Source organism: Apus apus, chromosome 1, assembly GCF_020740795.1.
Source record: "Apus apus isolate bApuApu2 chromosome 1, bApuApu2.pri.cur, whole genome shotgun sequence".
NCBI lineage: Eukaryota > Metazoa > Chordata > Aves > Apodiformes > Apodidae > Apus > Apus apus.
The window spans coordinates 53,351,748-53,372,924 of record NC_067282.1 but is presented as its reverse complement, the minus strand read 5'-3'; the positions used below and the strand labels follow the sequence as shown (position 1 = coordinate 53,372,924).

General features: G+C 34.8%; 1 protein-coding gene across 8 annotated transcripts in view; it reads left to right on the top strand.

The window, feature by feature from the left end:
- DOCK9 (dedicator of cytokinesis 9) overlaps nt 1-21,177 on the top strand; it is a 113,195-nt gene that overhangs the window by 67,558 nt on the left and 24,460 nt on the right. For 4 of the 8 annotated variants that reach the window (XM_051619874.1, XM_051619866.1, XM_051619933.1 and 1 more), the window contains exons 31-39: nt 3,482-3,660; nt 4,440-4,556; nt 5,556-5,676; nt 6,760-6,893; nt 9,842-9,956; nt 11,547-11,613; nt 14,128-14,175; nt 15,984-16,120; nt 20,136-20,251. In XM_051619874.1, the coding sequence (XP_051475834.1) occupies nt 3,482-3,660; nt 4,440-4,556; nt 5,556-5,676; nt 6,760-6,893; nt 9,842-9,956; nt 11,547-11,613; nt 14,128-14,175; nt 15,984-16,120; nt 20,136-20,251 (1,034 nt within the window). Of the gene's footprint in view, nt 1-3,481; nt 3,661-4,439; nt 4,557-5,555; nt 5,677-6,759; nt 6,894-9,841; nt 9,957-11,546; nt 11,614-14,127; nt 14,176-15,512; nt 15,551-15,983; nt 16,121-16,624; nt 16,669-20,135; nt 20,252-21,177 lie in introns of those variants that run through there. The other 4 variants (XM_051619913.1, XM_051619905.1, XM_051619895.1 and 1 more) reach the window with 4 other exon arrangements.

The following is a 21,177-nucleotide window of genomic DNA, read 5'->3' as shown; positions in this document are numbered from 1 at the left end:
AAGAGAGCTTACTGAAAGAACAAACAAACAAACAAAACCCACAAAAAAAACAGTAAAAGGAAAAGTGGCTTCATCCTGTCTCAAGACAGGACACCATTGATGGAGTAGTATGAAGTAGGATAGACCCTGGGAAACTCCTCTTGTAACTAGTCTTAAAATACAGTACAAATCATTAATGACCAGCCTTGGAGTCGAGTGATCCACCTACTTTGCACATGTAGTGTCTATTCACCTAGACTGTAATGTCCCAGTTTGGATACAATGATTCTGTGAGAGACCTTGTGGACATCTGCTATTCTGCCCTTACCCACAGACTTTGTGAGTTCATTATAGAAGACAGGTTATCAAAGCATGGTTTATACCCCGACTAAATCAGTCCTGGCCATTCCCACTCACACTCATCTCCTTTGCTTACCAAAAAATAGCTTCCAAGAGGACTTGCTCCATGACTTTTCCAGGGACAAAAGTGAGGCCTTTAATTTCCAGGATTATTTTTGCTCTTTTTGAAGTTGTATGCAATGTCTACCTTTCTTCAGTCGTTGCGAGGTTCTAGTTATGGGGGACCCCTGATCCCTGTGACTTAACACATGTGATAGTGAGTGGTCTTCTAGTGATACTAAGTCTCTTAGCATCTCCTCTGGTGCTGTGGATTTGCATAACTGGAGGTCTCTTGAGAGTCCTCTGACCTGATCCTCATCCACTACTTATGATTCTTTCTTGAAGGTAGTCTGTAGAGTCTTAAGGCCTGAGAACCATGGCAGTGAAGGATAAGGTAATGAAGGTATAAAGTACTTCAGCATTACCCAAGTCTTCTGTCTCTAAATCACAGTCCCCACTCAGCAAATACCCTATGTTTTCTTTATTTGGGCTTTTAATGCTAATGTAGTGGTAAAAGCTGTTCCTGTTGTCATTGATGTCCATTACCAGTTTCAAGTTTTGAATTTCCTGGCACTGTCCCTGCATACTTGATGAGTGCTTCTCTATTCCATTTTTGCAGCTTGTTCTACCTCATATGCACCTTTCTACTTTGCTCTGGAGCCCAGTCATGAATGCCCTGTTTAGCCCTGCTGGGCTCCTGGTACTTCATACCTTGTGCCAAAACAAATAGCATGTTCGCTATTGTATTTGTGTCTATGAAGATGTTCCTAATTTCTTCCAGGCATTGAAATAGAGCAGAGATCAATAAGCAGAGATGAGGAAGATGCTTTTACAAGTAACCTGTCTAACATTTTTATTTTATTCCATGATTCCTTTAATGTGCTCTAGGCAATCCTGCTTTTAGCAGGGGAGTTGGACTAGATGATCTCTAGAGGTCCATTCCTACTCTGACAATCCTGTGATTCCATTACTTTTGTGAAATATTTATTCAGTTGACTGCTGGCTTAGTAAATTTGACTAATTAAAGCTTTCAACAAGATAGCAAAACAAGATTTAGGAGTAAGGGCTGGACAGCTGCATAGAGCTTGTGTTGTCTTTGGCTTTTGCAGCCTTTAGGAGTGTCTTGGATAATAACACTGCTGAAATCTTTCCATAGAAAAGGGATTATAAATTGTTATTTCAATGGTCCTAAGAGAAGAGCAAAACTAGAGAATTCTGTTTACACCATCAAGAACAGTGTAAATGCTGCTCCCTGATAAACTAGGAGTTTGGCCAGGAAAGAAGACCTTTATCAGAAGTGTTTCTGGCTCTGTTTTGCTATCTCCAGCAAAAGAGATCTCAGGTGATGCAGTTGGCTCTTCTGTGCATTACAAGAAGGCCTGTGGAACACCAGTGCAGTTTTATCTGTGTTTCTTTCTGACTCAGTGGATTCCTGTTACTGGGAGAGTACTTTAAAAGATTAAAGTACTTTGAGATTAGTATCTGGTTTTTTACTACTCTTTTAAGCAATGGAAGTGAAAACAAAAAACTGCTGAAACACCTCTTCGGTTTAAAATTTTAAACTTACATACATTGTAATAAATTAGATCCTCAAGCTAAAGTTTTTCTTAAGCTGTCATATAATCACTACATAAATGAAATGGATTGTATTATTACACAAAAAGTACTTCTGAAGGGGAGCAGTTTGACTTTGCAGCATCAGGTGTGTGTCTGTTTTTCTGCAGAATTGTCTATATATTTCTGTATGGGGCTTAGTACAGATTTGCAGTTAGTTACTACTAGATAGAAAATATTTTATTTTAAAAAATTGCATTGCAAAGGTTTAAGTACAAATGTTTGAATAAAATGTTCTTTCATTCCAATTCTGTTTCAATTACTATTGATTATATACATTCTTCTTCAAAAAGAATGGTATTGTTCGATTATAGCCAAAAAATTGCCTATTATAATGCAGGTGTAATTTCCATAGATTCATATGTTAATTTTTGTCCTTTTGTGTTCTGATATATCAAGAAAACATTGCTGAATTTGGACATGTGTGATGCAAATGCAGTTTCTTCATTACACTTCACCACATACTACAAATTTTAGAGATCATTTTCTTAGAGAATATCAGTTAGCCAAGATCATAGTTGTTAGCAGGCTTTATAGTATGTATTCATAATAGATACATGTGTAAGATAGTGAAGGAAATTAAAACTGCAATAGAGATATTTAAAACTTCTTAATCCGTGATTTGTCTGCAGTCCTTCAAATTTACTAACCTTGGACTGAACCATAGACCAAAAATTAAATTCTCCTTCTATCACACAACTAAATTCCTGGAAGAGAGAATGTGCACAACCTTTGTGCGGTGTGTGTGTTTTCAGTGCCTGAAAATTGATTTAAAATTTGAGTTTTGAGCTAAAAGATGCTGGTCCAGGTAAATTTTGTAGGAACACTTTTTAATATTAGGCAGTATTTTAAGTAATTTTTTATATATAATATATTTAGATTTCTCCCGCTTCTCTCAATTGAACACAGAATTATAGAATCATCAAGGTTGGAAAAGACCTTCAATATCATCAAGTCCAACTGTCTGCCTTACAACCCCTGATCACTAAACCATGTCCCGAAACACCACGTCTACCTGTTTTTTGAACATCTCCAGGGACAGAGCCTCCACCACCTCCCTGGGCAGCCTGTTCCAATGCCTCACCACTTTTTCTGTGAATAAATTTTTCCTGTTATCCAATCTGAACCTCCCCTGGTGCAACTTGACCCCATTTCCTCTTGTTCTATCGCTGGTCACTAGGGAGAAGAGACCAACACCCACCTCACCACAACCTCCTTTCAAGTAGTTGTCAAGATCAGTGAGGCCTTCCCTCAACTTCGTAATCTCAACATATACATCAACATTGTCTGTTTAATGAATACATTATTATGCAGTGAATTTGGCTTAAGGCTGTATGAATAGCTAATTATATATGTTGTGTGTGTAAATATATATGAATTGGTCAATAACATTGGAAGCATTTCAGTTCAGCCTTAGTTCAGCCAAGTCAATGGATAAATTGATTTAAATAATACTGTTCCTCACATAGAACTTGACCTTTCCTTCTAGACCTTCACCTGGACTACTCATTAACCGACGAGTTCTGTAAAAATCACTTCTTGGTGGGACTGCTTCTAAGGGAGGTGGGAAATGCATTACAAGAGTTCAGAGACGTGCGGCAGATTGCGATTAGTGTGCTCAAGAATTTGATGATAAAGCATTCTTTTGATGATAGATATGCTTCCAGGGTAAGTCAATTGCTATGTTAAGTAGTAGAAAATAATACAGATTAACTCTGCACACATACAGAAAGTTCTGTTGCCAAAATACTATTAATCTGCAGCAGTGCTGTTTCTGTTCAGGCTGTGATGGAAATATAAAAACAGGATCAAAATCAATCTACGTTCCATATTTTTGCCAAATGAATTCACAAAGCAACTTCTAAAATTATTACATGTGTTTATTACATGTTAGCACAGGATAATCTTAATTGCTAGTCTTAAAGTAATCAGATGTTTACAGACTGTTCCTAAAGCCCTTGTTTTCATTAAACATGAACTCTTAATATTTGTCATCTGTCCTTCTCTCATCTATCATGTGTAAAATGTTTGTAAGAAAACTACAAGGCATGGTGGTAAATTTTAAGTTATTTTTTATTTTCCTGAACTTTTTTTAACATTAGGTGTGCTGTGGAGAAGCCATAAAATTTTAATGGAAGATGTAATTAATTAATTTATCCAGCTAATAGTTTACTTGGTTAGTCTTCTATAAAATCACATTGGTTTGGGGTTTTTCTGCGTTGTATTGAAACAGTAAACGTAATGTACTGACCTTCAATTAAATTTGAATAAAATACAGTGATGTTTGTTGCTTTTTGCCATTTATGAACTTCAGAATGTGGGCTCTGGCTTGGCAAATGTGTATCAAATGCTCCTTTATTGTAATTTAGAAGTGAATAGTTCGGGGAAAAAAATCCACTGGTGATGAAAAATTGTATCTGTAATTTGTTGATGAACTGTTTATTTAGAGCCATCAAGCAAGAATAGCCACGATGTATTTGCCGCTCTTTGGACTGCTCATAGAAAATGTTCAGCGAATCAATGTTAAAGATGTGTCTCCATTTCCTGTTAACCCTTCCAGCAATGTGAGTGACAATTTTTATTTGATATTCTGTATCTGTTGCTGAAGGAACAGTGCATTTGAAATGAAAAATATCCATTCATAAATTCCTGCAATTTAATGATCTTGCTCTTTTATCTGTTACCCAGTTTTGATACACTTTCTGTGAGAGAAGATTTCTTTAAATTATCTCTATTTTTAATCAAAAAAGACACTTCCCTTTAGTCTGCCTGCCCGTTTGTATACACAGTTTGTTTCTGTTGTAGATCACGACTTTGGAGGCACTTGCACATGCAAGAAAATACTCTTCCCGATATCTAACACATAGAGAATTAGTTATGTTTGCTAAAATCCCAACAAATTGAGTAGTTCCTGTTTAGTAGAAAAGACACTGTATTGGTGGTAGACTTTTTTGAAAAATTTTCTTCCAGTTATATCCAATACTGAAATAAATACAGCATTATAAAAAAAAAATAAGTTAATTTCCTAGAAATTAAAGAACCATTTTTAATCTTAAATGAATGCACTTTTGGAAAATCTGAAGCGCAGGAGGACTACAGGGAAAGGAATTCAAATGGAATTTGTAATGGTAAATATTGTAATATGATAGTTGCATATAATTGTTGAGTCAAAGATTTTGTTATTGAAGTATTTTAGTTTTGTCTGTATCTTGCTCTGTTCCACTGTATTAAGGAAAAAATTAACAGTACCCTTCCAATGAGAGGAATGTTTGGATGTTTGAAATAAGAGTAATGTGGGTCTTCTGAAAGTACTGTTTTATAGTCTTTAAAATTATATGAAATATTAATTTCTTCAGTGTTTCCCAAAGCATCTTAAATTTTAGGCTACCCCAACGTTGTGCAAATACCTGAACAACTCATTTCGTGCTTTTGAGCATATTTAATAGAATTACCATTTAAGCAAGAAGTATGCAACAAATACTGCTCTAGGACATAAAGCGTGTCATATTCACTAAGACCGTAGTGTTGAAAAACAATCACATTTTCTTTTCTTTTCCAAGCAGAGTGCAAAGGATGATGCACTTAATTTGCCAACTGCAAGTCAGCTGGTAACACCGCAAAAATCAGGAAACACATTGGATAACAGCCTTCCTAAAGATCTATTTGGTGTTATCTCTGGCATTGGTAAGCACATAAAAAATAACAAAATAATTTTTAAAACAACCATTTTCCTTTTTCGTTTTTTACCAGAAATAATTGGTTTGTGTCCAACCTTGGTTGCTTTCTGCATATGTACTTGAATGTTACTGCTCCTTTCATTCACACAGCCCTAAGGCAATCAAATGTTCAGAATGGGCTGGAATTCACAGTCTGTAAAAGAGATCTTTTGGAATCTTTTTTAAAGCTATTTCCTGGTGACATCTGGTTTTTTTCCCCATCAAAGGGGATAGTGCTTGTCATGCTGAAGAGAAACAGAAGACAAAACTATACTTAGTCGCTTATGGGAAGAATGCTGTTGTAAGTTATGTTAGAAACCAGCTTCTAGGCAGAATGCTGCTTGGATACACCTCTGGGCATCCTCCTGCCGTTCATCTTGGGGACAGACTTCTTAGTAAAGCCTGCAGTAATAAGACAAGGGGTAGTGCTTTTAAACTAGAAGACAGTATATTTAGACTAGATATAAGGAAGAATTTTTTTCCGGTAGGAGTAGAGAGACACTGGGCCAAGTTGCATAGAGGGGTAGAAGCCCCATCCCTGGAAACATTCAAGGCCAGGTTGGATGGGGCTCTGAATAACCTGATCTAGTTGAAAATGTCCCTGCTCACTGCAGCTGAGGTCAGACTAGAGGACCATTAAATGTCCCTTCCAACTCAAAATGATTCTGTGATTCTTAGTGTGTTTTTCTGTTTATTATCTGCTGTAACTAGTTGTATCACTGACTAGTCAATTAAAAAAAAATCAGATTAAAGATGAGGAAGGGAAGTTTTAAAAATGTACATATTTTTTCATCTAAGTGTGTATGCATTGTTACATATGTGTTTTACACATTGTACCTGATTGTACCTAAGTTTGTGTGTATGTACATACATAATTAGTTTGAAACTATAGAATAAGTTTGTCTCATTAAAATTAACTAAATGGAATTAACTGTTTGCCTTCTAAAAAGTTATGCACATGTATGCTTGTTTTAGAAGTGTGACTAAACTATGGAGTGGCTTTTTTCAGTATACATATAGCTTGAGACTTTTATATTTTTTATTTTTTTAGCTTCCCCGTACACTGTGTCAACTCCAAATATTAACAGTGTGAGGAACGCTGACTCAAGGAGCTCTCTTCTAAGTACAGACTCAGGAAACAGTCTCCCAGAAAGACACAGTGACAAGAGCAATTCCCTCGACAAGGTAAAACCAAACCAGTAAACCTTAGTGTTTTCCTAAAATTCTATCTTAATTGTCATAGGAATTAACTTCTGTGATCTCCACTGGGAATGGGCTTTCTAGAATAACTCTAGAGCAATGTTTTGTGTAAGAATTAATTTGCAAAATAGTTACTATAAGTAGTAATTTTGTATTGCATTTATTAAGATGTTTTGTATAAAATACAAGCATTTTCAATATAGAGACATAAGAAAGAAGTTGTTTTTTCCTTTGCTAGAGAAAGGCACAGGGTGAAGTGTACTGAATTTCACTTGAGGGAGTGGAGTTGTAGTTAGGACAGCTGCTTTGATTTTGTGGAGACCTTCATTCCATCCCATTCTATGTACAATATATGTAGCATTTATAGAATGCTTAAAAAAACAGCTGCTGTGCTTTTTATAGGTGATTTCTTATATGTTAGTTTGACTTTTCTAAGTAATTGCACTTTAAACCTGTTAGAAATCAGGATCTGTGGCTGCCGTAGCCATGAGGTATTCAGTCATGTCTTTCTAGAGCTTGTGTTGATATTGATTACATTTCATTTTCTTAGCTCTTGTTGTGCAAGTCACAACATGTTAACTTTTTCCCCTTGACTCTGACATGCCTTCGTGTGGCAGAGACAGAAGCTTCTCAGAAGGCACTCTGCTCATGTTATGCGCCTTAATGGAGGAGAAGAAGAAAATTTTCACCCTGCAAAGAAAAACCGTGTTACTATGGATTTTTCACTTCTGACAATTCCTGCTTTGCCAGAGAAAATTTTGCATGCAGCTTTCTCTCTTCAGTTACAAGAAGTATTTGGTTTTTTGTGCTTGTTATAGTTAAGCTTCTGAGTGAAGTGTGTGGTCAGTAGTTTTGCCGCTTCTTTGCAACAGTTGAATCTCAAGGCAAATATGTACGATGTAACCATGTCAAATGCCCTTAAATGCCAAACCAGGAATAATAGTAAATATATATTATTCAATTTAAGCATAAAAATCAATCAGCTTAAATATCAGCAGAATTTGAGTCTTAGAGTCTTTAATAGAAAGAGAACTAAAAAGTCTTCTTTGACATTGACTAAGTAAACAAAGAAACGTTCTGTGCATACGCTGTTGCTAAATGGCAATGCTGTCATCTATTACTTAGTTGTTATGTTGTTAATTACTAATGTGTAGTGTTTTCATCAAGTAAAAGGGTTTTCAAAGGAGTCAATATCCTTTGAAAATTCTACTCTGGTCTGCCAATTTAGGTAGTACAGGATTTATATTTTGCATGCTGTTAATATTTTCCCCAGACATTACTTAGTTGTGGCTTATTTGCTGCTTTCCAAACTTCCTTTCTAGTAGACCAGTTCAGTGCACGTTATCTTTGATTTTTGCTTATTGCTTGATACCGTTACTGAAGACCCATGTTTTTGTTCTAATTTCCTTTCAGAAAAACCTCTAGAACTATAGTTTTGGAGTCAGAATTGGCTGCAAAATTATCATATTCTGCCTTAATATGTGCATACTTTATAGGTTATTGACATGATTTTAAATTAAGCTTGTGAGTACCTGTAGTTCTAGTTTCATCCGTGTACTTGTTCAGCTATTTTAGAGGGAATACTGGACAGTATCCAGAAGTCTAGGATACTTAAATTCTGTTTCTGCTCTGCCACTCATTAATTGCCTCCTCTATTTCAGCATCCATAAAGCACATCCTGTTCACCAAAGATGTATAATAAGTTGGTGAGGTCTTTAGAATCTGCAATGATCAGCCTTATATATGTGTCCATCTCCTAAATTAGATTAACATATGGCTAGTGTTAATCATAGTTTCTCACTCGGTTTCTCTGTGCATCCATTCAGTATGTGACAGATTGACACAGGTGTTTTTTTAGGACAGCAGTTCTTTCCTTTTTCACGGAATGCACTAAGGGCTCAGCAGTCAATTGATGTGTATACTGTGAAATGTTCCTTCATGGATTAGCAAGTCTCGTGCTTTCAGCAAGGACTGTTCCTGCAAGGGTTGTTCTACCCTTGATGTATTGGCACTTCCCACTTTGTGAAACCAAGTCCTTTCTCCCCTGAGTCTGTTTTTATTTTTTCCTGATTTTGATATGAAGGTTTTTTTCCAACACTGGTTCTTAAAAAGGTCATGGAGCCAAGATGATCCAACTTTCTTGTAGAAACCAAAGAGTTGCACACATACAATAAATCTGTAAAAGCCTCAGGCTGAGGATTTGTAACACTTAATTGTGTGGAAATTATTTTTTTACAGATAACATCTTTGCCTAAAGTTCAGTTTGTATATATTCTCACAGTTTTATTTTTTACTTGTATGTAACACGTTTTGAAAGATCAGTTATGGGTTTTTTTCTTACTGAACAGACTTTAGCATTGAGCATTGCTGATTAACTTCACACAAGTGTAGGGATTGTATAAACATAAGAAACAGGGAGAAAGATTATTTAGTTTATTTTTTAGGCAAGTGCAAGTTACTTATCCATAGTTACTTACAGAATGCATATTATTGCCATTCATGTGTGTTTTTTCGTACATCTTTAAATGAAATATTTTGTAGAGGCAGGTCTGTCCACAGTTCAACATAGTCTCTTCAAAAGTCAAGGAGTATGTATGTATATATCACCTAACAGTAGCATTTATTATGCAGAAGGGGCATGCCTGATTTCTACAATGTGGCTATCTATGTATAATTAACTTGATTAATAACCACTTTGCCTCTTACTCCTCCCTCGGGGGAAAAAAATCATACAAAGAAGGAAATAAAAACAAAGAGGCTTACCTTCTTATACTTCATGTGTCTAATGTGTTTCAGTGATCTGTCTATACATGAAACATTTTTGTCTCCATTTTGAGATCCCTTTTCAGTTGCAGGAATTAATAAGGCAATTTAAAACAGTTTATTATCAGTTTAAGAACTCTTCAGGCAAAACATGTCTGTTTTCTTTTCAGAACCAACAGAGCAGCACATTAGGAAGTTCTGTAGTTCGATATGACAAACTTGACCAAGCAGAGATCAAAAGTCTGCTCATGTGTTTCCTTCACATTCTAAGAAGTATGTCAGAAGGTAGGTAATGCCACCTATTTGTCATAAATTCCAAAAAATCTTCGGGATTTATGCATGTGATTTTAATACTTTTTCAAAATCAGCAGAATATTTCAAGTGTAGGTGCTATGTTGTGCTGTTTTACAAATATGTGTGATCCAAGTAATCACTGTAAGCATTTCAGAAACTTTGTAAACATTGAACAGCCATTATTGCTTCAAAGTATCAGGCTAACTAAAGGACTTGATAAGAAATGGAATATTTGTGTCTGATTATACAGTCCAGTTTGAAAAAAGGAGGTGAAGAACAGTTCGTAGATCAGTAGAAGAGTTTCAGGCTAGCCCATTCATTGCCTTACTCTGCAGAACTTTCTGTATGACAGGGAACTAAATTATTTGATCACTGTGTACCTTTCCATTTATGGAATGGGGATGTTATTGCTTCTTCATTCTCCTGGCATGTGTGTGAGATGATCCATTGAATTTTTGAATGAGTCATTATCCTGGAGAAGGTTGTAGAGGTACAGACATACTGCATAGATGGCAAATCTGCTTTTTTTTGTTTGTTTTGTTTTTTTACTAAGATCATACAACTCAGAATACTCTCTATCCTTGCTCAATATTTTAAAAAAAGAGCAAGTCCTTTTCGGTTAAAAAAACCTGATTTTTTAATTTGTGTTAAACATATCAGAAGTAGCTAAGATATATTTTATGTACCTATTTTGATGTTAATTTCTAAAAATCAAGTTTAATATATTACAGTACTTAATCAAGAATGAGAATTTGAAAGGTTAATAAGTATTCAGTATCCAGTCACACCATTATATTTTGCTCTATTTTACATCAATATTATTTAATGTATTTTAATTAGAATAATAAAACTCAAATATCTTTTTCACTATTTTACACTTTGAAATATGTAAAAAATAGTCAGATTTCTAGGAAATTCAATTTAAAATTTACATAAGCATAGTGGAGATTTTTAGGTGTCAATTATTCTGGAAAGGAACAAATGTCAAATAACCTTAACCACACATCTTTGTAATAGTTTTAAATTCGTTAGCCAGTTTTGAACATTATTGGCAAAAGAGACCCAGAATTGGCTTAGTAACTACAAGCTTTGTAAAAAAATACAGATATATTTTAAGTCTGTCCAAATAAAGAAAATCTGAAAACTGTGCTGAAAAACTGTCTATAGTAAAGCGTTGTCAATTAAAAAGGAAGAAATAATGAATTTGAATTTTAAGTATTGGGACCAATCTATAAAGAAAGAGGCTATAGAACTAACTCTAAAGTATTCAGTCGTGTTATATTTTTAGAACATTGTAGTCACTACTGACTACACAATTAATAGTTTAAATATGAAATTGTATGGGAATATTATGGATTAATTTAAATCATATTGTAGAAACTCATTTGGATAATTGATATATGCATTTCTATCATGATCTTCAAGGAAAACTTAAATAGTAATAGTTACTGTTCCTCACAAGCCAGTTTTAGATTCTCTGAATCCTTATTATCTGAAAACAAAGAACTGGTGTTAACTCTTCTACTTAAGACTTCTGTGTGTTTGCCTTTGTCTTGTTTTTAATATTTTTAATTTTCCTAGATGCATTGTTTACATACTGGAACAAGGCTACAAAGTCTGAACTGATGGACTTTTTCACAATTACAGAGTAAGATTTTTGTTGAGTTTGTCATAAAATCATACATTTCGCTATGCTGTTAAAAACATGGGTGTGGATGCAAGTGTGTATATCTGGTTTTATTTTTGTTAGAAAAACAATGCCAGCTTGGTCTGTTTAGAAGTCCTTAATTTGATATGCACAATTGCATGTCTGTCCAATTCCATAATTGTTTCTGGAATTAGGCTAAACACAAGTGATCACAAGAAGTTCCTTAAGAGTGCCTAGTGCTCAGAATATTGGTATGCTCATGGAAGAGGAACCAACTGTCTTATTACCTGTCTACATTAAAATGTCTCTTGTAACATGAACTGCTGAAATTATATGGTTGCATATCAAACTTGATTGAATTGCTTACTTCAGAAGAGAAGGGCTATGAACCATCCTGCTAGCATTCCTCTTGGTGTCTCCTGCCATTGTGTAGGGGAAAAGATACAGGATGAATCCAGTATTAGTTATCAATGGCCACAGTCCATCCCTATGCACCCTTAGTGTGTTCATGAGAATAGACTGATACGTTAATAAAAAGTGATGAAGACACTACTTGCTTGAGGTGGTGTGCCATGAAAGCTTTCTGCTTGTCTCGCTGTTTCACTGGGTTGCTTGCCTTTGTTTCTGTAGTAGAGGCTCAATCAATGCAATAGCAGTCATTAATTGTGTTATGGAATGTGTTACTCAGGGTCTATTTTAAGAATATATTGTAAATAGTATCTTAACTCATCATTTCAGTACCTCTGGCATAATATTGATTGTACCAGAGACAAAAGTGAACAAGTAAATGGGTCTGCTTTTTAGATTCTCTGAAACCTGAGATGTAAACTGCATGGAACTGTATGGTGAATAGTATTTTTGCCATTACACACGTCTTATTTAAGGGCTGGATAGGATTTGTTTGGGATCAAATCAGAAATCCCAAATCGCTGATTATCAAAGAAAATTTCTATCATAGTTGAAATCTTCATGTATGGAAGATGGAAAAAATTTCTATCTCGTTAGTGCGGTGGATGATAATCACAGTTCCTTAAACGAGAGCAGTAACAAGGCTCATAAAAGTCAGCCTCTTTCAGTTCTAGGTGTATCTGGCCAATGCATATAATACTTGTTTTGATGATGATTTTCATTAACTCAGGTCATTATATTTGTTTCTCATTATGTCAGTGAGACAGTGCTTCTGGTAGGTAGGTATCACCATGCAAAGATCTTTTTTTTTTTTTTTTTTAAATGTAGAATCTAATAAAGACAAAAAGATATGAGAAAGGTTAGGTTTTCCAAATAGTGACAATTTTGAGAGAGGCAAACACTGTTCTGACTCCATAGTTTGCAGACAGCTAATCTGCTTAAGGTCCGAGTACAAAATGGAGCTGAGTAGAAGAGACACTTTGCCAGTCTTGTCCCACATTCACAACTGGCACATAGGAGAGAAAGCCTGAAAACTGGCTTTCAGTTTATGAGCTTTTAGAATATTCTTTTGGAAGAAACAATGGAAGCTGCATGAAGTGTTCTGAATTATGAAGATAATTACTTACAGTGAGAAAAGAGTCACATAAAAGAATTATTACCGCCTCCATTCACACTGTATTTCTTGGTCATCAGTGTTGCATGCTTACCAGTTCTGAAGACAAGCAGAGACACCTGGCAAATTAGGTTATAACCTCAACTTTCTTGCTGGATCTGAACCAATAGTATTATGATTCTTTAAAATATGACTTCATATTGAAGTATAGATACTTTTAAAATGACAAATTATTTGGAGGAATTTGCCTTTATAATCTTACTGTAAAAACAGAGTCCCTTTAGAAAACAGTTCTGTCAAAAACCCGGTTGTTATCACAGGATCAGGAGATCTTAAAACAAACAAAACACAAACCACAAGAGAACAAAATAAAAAGTTCCAGCCTGTTATAAAGAGCACTTAGGCCACAGGAAAAGCAAATAAAATGTATTGCACTTATTTCGAATCCTTATACGCATTTTGCAAAGTGTGTCTATATATATAATATCTGGTTATCTCTTTGCTTCTATCCTTCGTGTTTTTTGTCCTGGATTGCCATTAATTTGTAAATGTGGGCCTTATTTCACATAATTCAATTTTGTTTGTGATAGTTGAGGCTAAACATTTTTCTGTAAATATTAAAAATCTATAAAATATTAAGCTCTTAAACTCACCATTTAAGGTGTTCTAAGGTGTTTTTTCACCATTTGGCCCTTCTACCTTGTCACTGTTAGAGACACAGTACCTGTTCTGATTCTAAGTGCTGAGGTAGGTGTGCTCTGGAGGGAGCCTCATGGGCCTCTGGCTATTAATGCCAGCTTGCCCAAAACAACCACCTTCTGTGACTTCAGAAAAGCCATTTTTTACTTTTAAATGGCTTGGGGACTGGAAGGGAGTTTTAAGGGTGGAAGAAACACAGAAGTTTTATGATGTAAGAGTTGAATAATTCCTATGTATATAAATCCAGAAAAGAATGTTTTAAGTGTTGCTTCTCTGACTTCTGTTCTCTGCAGAGTGTGCTTACATCAGTTCCAGTACATGGGCAAACGATACATAGCCAGGTACTGTGTGGAATCTGAATTCTTTGTCTTTTTCACTAAGAGTAATGCTTTGAATCTCTGTTACAAATAAACTGCATGAGTAAAAGAGTTACTGTGAAATAATTAATAACATTTGGATGTAGTTTGAAGTAAGTAACTGGTTACTACATTAACAAATCTGAAACCCGTCTAAAAGCCTGCTATCTGTTTAAGAATTATGTATGTGTGTTCTGTTTGTTATCAATTGCTTTAAAATCCACCCCTTAAATACTATGTTTTTGAGTACTTTTTTTCCTTGAAATAATGTCTTTGGGGAAGAAATGTTATCATTTGTTTTGTTTATTCACTTGAGCATACAACCATGTCCGTTGAAATGTTTTAGAAATTTTCTGTGTACAGTTTTTACTGAAAGGTGAGTAGTGAACGTGCCAGCACTGCTGCTTTTCAATTCAAAGTCTGAAGTACCGTTAGGTATCTGTGCATTCTCACTGAAGGCTGTTTAAGAGAAAATCTGTAGGAGCAGGAAACATACACTACGTTACTTGAGTATCTTTGCATTAAGGTAGTTTTTAATGCAAAGTAGTTTTTTGCAGAGTAAAATCGAGCAAGTTGTTTAGGCCTTACACTGTGGTTGACATGATAATACTGTTATAATTAAATTTGTGGGGTTGGAATACTGGCCCTCTTGAACTCAGTGGGAAATTTTTTTGTTGACTTTGGGTGGTAAAGTGTTCTAACTGTTAGCCTTTTTGGTTTTAATTTTGATTTTATGCTCTTTCTACAAACTTGACTAGACTGTCTTCTTAGAGATTTTTCAGAAAAATCTCATCTGTGTTCATAAACCCTAAAAAAAATATCAAAGGCAAAATAAATCTGGCTTTCAGGTTTTGATGGTAACTTTTGTGCTTAAATGTACTTTAAACTCTGGATTTACAGGAGTCTGTAATTTTCAGGCTTTTTGTAAAAATTCTTCAAGCTAGTTTGCTTGACTCATTTGTAGAGAAGACTACCACACTTCCTTTTTGTTGACTGATCACTTAGTCTGTGGACTGCATGTTAAACTAAAAAAAACATTATGCTATAGAAGTCATCTGATGTTCTGCTGAGATATTGAATTTTCCTAATAAATTTAGCTTTCTAGTCTTTCACATTGTCATTACACTGAAGTATATCACAGTCAATGCACGTTCTCTTAAAATGCATAAATGACAAAGAATTAGAGGGGACAGGGAATTCTGTAATTCAAGCACTGGTTTTCGTTTTTCATCAGCTCTGGTGGTGGTACACTATAGGAAGTTAACCTGTACTGATTGCTAACACCAATCACTTTTCTGTTTTCTTCACTTGATTGCTGCAAGTTTAACAAAGTATATGGCTCTTCTCCCTTCCTGCTTGGGTAAGATGTACATGATAATACCTCAGTTAATTCCTGCTCTCTTGTTGCATGTTTGCTTTCTGATTTTACCACTGTGTGTCCTAACTTTTTTCTGAAATTTTTGCAATCAAAACAGAAGATCTGGGGTTTGGGTTCTGAATATTTTCAGAATATTTATGTTCTCAGATATTTATGCTTTCAAAAGCTCCTACGTAAATGTAGCACTTCAGGAGCAGCTGCTTGTGTGCTTTTGCTTTCATGCTTTGAGGTTTTAAGAAAGAGTTTGATGTGGTGCTTTTTTTAAGCGGCCTATTTTTGTTTTATAAATAAAACTGTAAATAGGTTGCATTACAGCTCTTTCTATAAAACTTCTTGTGCTTAACTAACACTTTCTGTCTTGCTGCAGTTTGACATGTCTAACTTTTGCTTCTATCCCATTTCACCCATCTTGCAGGAACCAGGAGGGGTTGGGATCCATAGTTCATGATCGAAAATCTCAGACATTACCTGTTTCCCGTAGCAGAACAGGAATGATGCATGCCAGATTGCAGCAGCTGAGCAGCCTGGATAACTCTCTCACTTTTAACCACAGTAAGTCTAATGACATGGTAACATTCATCATCCTCAACCAGTACCACAACACCAGAGACAGGCCCCAGAGCCGCACCAGTGCATTTCAGTGACTTTTTATTGTTGTAGGTCAAATGAATAGCTGGAATCAGTCAATCAGTTCCCTGCTTTATGATAGAGCAATCAATACTGGCTGATGTCATAACATGGAGCATGGTTAACTACAGCATATTTTTAAATAATATTTTAATTGTTTTTAGTTATACGCACTTCGACTTTGTGCTGCAGTTACAAAATGTACTTATTTTTTCAATTTGCTTTATTAAGCATCATTTTTTCCCCCATTTGGTCTTACAAGAGATTATTCTAAAAGTAAAAATGTGCACTCTGACCATATCTCCATGTTTTGACATCCCCGAAGGAAAATTATTTTCTTGGAATTGCTACAGAGATTGTGCAGCCCATGATTTGGTTTGTCCAAAAGTGAAAAAGCGTCCAATAATGAAGTGATTTTTCTGTTTTCAGTGTGAGAAAGATATCAAGTATTCTTGGAATTTCTGTAGACAATGGTAAGATTTAATCAGGTTGAAGTCAGCTTGTATAAGACTGCTGTATTGAAAACTAAATCTGCTTGTGGCCTATCTTTTTAAACATGCTGCTCTTCTATTGCAAAATATACTGTATAAAGTATTCTGAAGCACCATTTTTCAATTTTCAGCTTAAAAAAACAACGAAACTGGTTCACTAATCCAGTAAAATACAACACTGACACTGAAAAGAATTGTTTGCAGTAAATAAATTATTTAACTGTATTTTCACTGCGTTCATCCTTTTATTTCCCAAAGCATATCTAACTGTCCCTTAAAATCTTTTAGCTCATTATCCATGATAGAAAGCAACAGTCTAATTCCACAAGACTTACCACATGGTCTAGTGGACAACTGGAAAAGAAATAATCCCACCAAGCCTCTGTGTTTATAAATGCATTCTCAGGCTTGTCTGAATATAAGAAGTGGAATTTTTTTATTTAAAAAATGTCAGAAAACTGTATTGCTGTGCAAATTACTTTTTTTCCTTGTAATCAGTCTGCTACTGCTGTATCATACTAATTTCTTCCTGTGTTTTGATACACAAAAGAAAGAGCTTTTACATTATGTGACTACTCATTCAGTAAGTTAAAATACTTAGTAGCTAAAGACTGATTTACTAAAAAGAAAAATACCTTGATAATAAATAACATGGCTGTTTCTGGGCCCGGTGCAAAGAATTTCATACTTCCAACTTGGCAAAGTTTACTGAATTCTAGGAAACAGTGAGCTGAAAGATTTTAATAAATGCATGCTTACGTAAAAAGAAACTTCTTTTCCATCTGAAGGAAATTACGAAGGAATGTGTCTCATTCATGTAACTTTGCATAAAGTGGTATTCAGTGTTTTTTTTAATGTTGGACGTTTAATAAGTATCAGGATGTTGCACCTTGAATTGACCAAGGTTTCACAAAGTGAAAATACATTGCTGTAAAAGCCGTGTCAAATGTGAAATTGATTTTTTTTGTCTTTGATCTTGTTGTCATCTAACTTCTAGGGTTTTTTTGTTGTCAGTTTGCCTATATTGTGTATCCAAAGTATTTTTCAGAACTTGAATAAAACTTCTAGGTATCCTGAATGGGATAAATGCAGAAAGGATGAATCTGGTGGAAATAGTTGCTTTACTATTTGGCAAGATAGTTGTCTATACATGTAAATTATAAACCTAATTTCTGTTTCTTAATCATTTAAGGAAGGAATAGAACCGAAGTAACGCTGTAAATTATATTTCACATCTCTTGAGGAATTTAAGTATAGTTTTGTGATTAAATATGAAAGAATTCATGCCTTTTATTCAAAATTCTAAAACATTACAATACAAACTACAAGAATGTAGATTTATTTGTGTATTGTTGGGGCTAGAGAAGAGGAGAACACTCAATAGAATAGTGACATGCAAATGTATAGAAATACAAGAGATATATCCTGCTCTGTAATAGCAGTATATGATACTTGTCCAGCTTGTAGTTGTTAGAGATTATCCCATTTTCAGTGTTCTTAGATGTTTTAAATCCAGTTACTCTGCAGTAGTGTGAATGTATGGGTGCATGTTCATGTGAGTGTCCAAGCAGATGTCCATGTGATATGTGGTAATTGTAGTTCCATAGTTGTTGTTATTTTTAAGTTACATGTGAAAAATAGAGTCCAATATGTTAGTAACACATGAATAAATCAGTATTACCTTCTCTAAACCGGTAGCAAATTGAAGCAAGGATAGTTTTTAGCGTATATGTGGAAAAAGCACTGAAAAATCAGTATTTTAACTCAGTCACATTGAGTGTTCCTTTAAGTTTACATCCTGCCCAAAACTTCTGTCTAGTAGTACTGCAGAGCAATCAGTCAGTGATCTTCTTATTTGCTCGTTCAAATTATTTATATGAAGAACAACATTTGAACTGTTTGGAATCCTGTTCATTGACTACAGTTTTTACTTAGTATTTTTAATAAACCTCACAGCTTTCTTCTTATCTGGAAGACCAAACAATTATTTCTTTAAAGAATATTTCCCCTTTTGTCAATGCAGTTCTCAAGAGACATCATCTCTTGGTATCTTCAACATTACTGAAACTGCAGACTAACTTAAGGATTTCTGATCACCCAAAGGTGTAGTTGGGTTGAAACCACAGAGAAAATACATGGGAGAAGCGAGAGATGGAGCAGAGAATGCAACTGGTGATAGGAAATGGTGTATGCTTCATAGCAGGAAGAATGTGTAAATCCAAAGAAATTGGTGGTTATAGGTATGCATGCAGAGTTCAGCCAGGGATGCAAGAAGGTGCAGAAAAAAGTGGCCAGGTGTCATTATAAAAGAATATGTCATTCTTCTTTTCTTGGTCTCAACAATTTTTTCATGCTTGTCATTGATTCAGGAGTGCTAAGTTGACTATAAATCTAAAATATAAATATGATCCAGAACAAAATTTTATAAAGCAGACAGGTTGTGTTTGTCAGTCTTGTTCATCAGATCATTAAGGTTGGAAGGGACCTCAAAGCTCATCAAGTTCCAACCCCCTGCCATGAGCACGGAACCTCTTCCAACCTGGCCTTAAAAACCTCCAGGGATGGGGCATCAACAGCCTCCCTGGGCAACCCATTCCAGTTCCTCACCACCCTTATAGGGAAGAATTTCTCCCTGATGTCTAACCTAAATCTCCCCTCTCTCAGTTTAAAACCATTACCCCTTGTCCTATCACTATCTTCTCTGAGGAAAAGCCCCTCCCCAGCTTTCCTGTAGGCCCTTCAGGCACTGGAAGGCCACTATAAGGTCTCCCTGGAGCCTCCTAGTCTCTAGGCTGAACAGCCCATTGTTCTTAAAGATCAATGTTAGGGAACATAAACAATGTATTTTAACCAATACTGAAGCAGGATATTTTTAAAAAAACTATTAAATACAATATGAAGCTAGAACTGATAAAATATTGTGATTAAATACGGAGCTATTGTAGAATTAATTACTAGAGTCTTCACTGCATGTAAGTACATGATTGTATTCATTCAACTCTTCATGGTTTATATTTTTGTAATGGTTGACTTGTGATTGACTTTGTGATCATACACATTTCCAGCTCTAAATCCAATCTACTGCAATACTTAAGAATATATATGAGTATTTATATGATTCTGTACATTTATATATATATACACATGTATGTATATATACACATATATTGAAACATTAGTCTTTTACTGCTTTAACTCCTTTTTCATGCTTCTGCTGTTAACATTTGTACTTAATGTATTTTATGATCTTGTGCAAATTATGTTAGGATTATGACATGGACATATTTAAAAAATATTTAAATGCATATTAATTATTTTTCTGTATTGAATACTAACTTCTGTCAGGCTTTTTAATTGTTAATCTTTTCCCAGTTCAGCAAATATTTTGGAAATAAGAAACATTTAAATAAGTTTTTCCAGCACTCACTCTTCATTTGGAATTTCTGCAGGCTATGGCCATTCAGATGCAGATGTTCTTCACCAGTCTTTACTTGAAGCAAATACTGCCACTGAAGTTTGCCTTACAATTTTGGATACTCTGTCATTATTCACAATGGCTTTTAAGGTTTGTTCTTGAGTTGGTGTTAACATCTTCTGTAATTATCTTTCAGAAAAAAAAAAAAAAATTATATTTTATAGTCTAGTAATGTAGTATTTTCAGAATTTCTAGCATTGTATTTCATTACTGTAATGTAAAAGCTGCTAAACTCTCGCAGCAAAATGGTTTGGTTTCAGTTAAACATTGCACACAGACTCCTTAATGATCAACAGTAATCTCTGGGAGAAGCTCCTTCCTCATCCTGACTTCCTAAAAACATTTCTAGAAAGTTTGGTGTCTACTTAGTATTAGTTGTAAAACTGTCTTTTAAAGGCCATGTGAGGTGAAAGATCTATGGTATGACAAAACTGTAATTCATAATTGGACAGTGTCAGACTTTTATATTGAACTTGGCTTCTTATATTAAGTCACTCTTTATAGTAATTTGTGTGTGTTCCTTTTCTTTAATTTTATTTCAGTTGTAAGACTTCTTAGTCGTATCAGTTACTGTAGCTCTCCTGTGGAATTTTTTCATAGCATGCTCACTTGCATACCCCTCCTGTCTGGTTTTTTGAGCTTTTCCAAACATTAAAGGTGAAGCTATATAAAAAAGAACTGTTAGCTCTGTCTTGTTTCTCCTTTAATTAGAACAGTGTATCCAAATTCTTGCTTAAAGATAGAAATTTAATGTCTTATTTTTAATCTAGTTATGAAAACATGAGCTTATTTATGAGATACCTTGTATTAGTAATTTAATTAGATAGAGTTTAGAACCAGTTCTGTTCACAGACTTCATAACAGAATTGAAAATGAAGATAGCTAGTTTTAAAGAGTTAAAGAAGAATTAAAACTAATCTTTTAGTTATCAACTGCCCATCATGCTTTGAAATGACAGTCCTTTGAGGTTATCTATATTTAATATTTTGAAAAAGTAGGTAAGAGTATAACAGAAT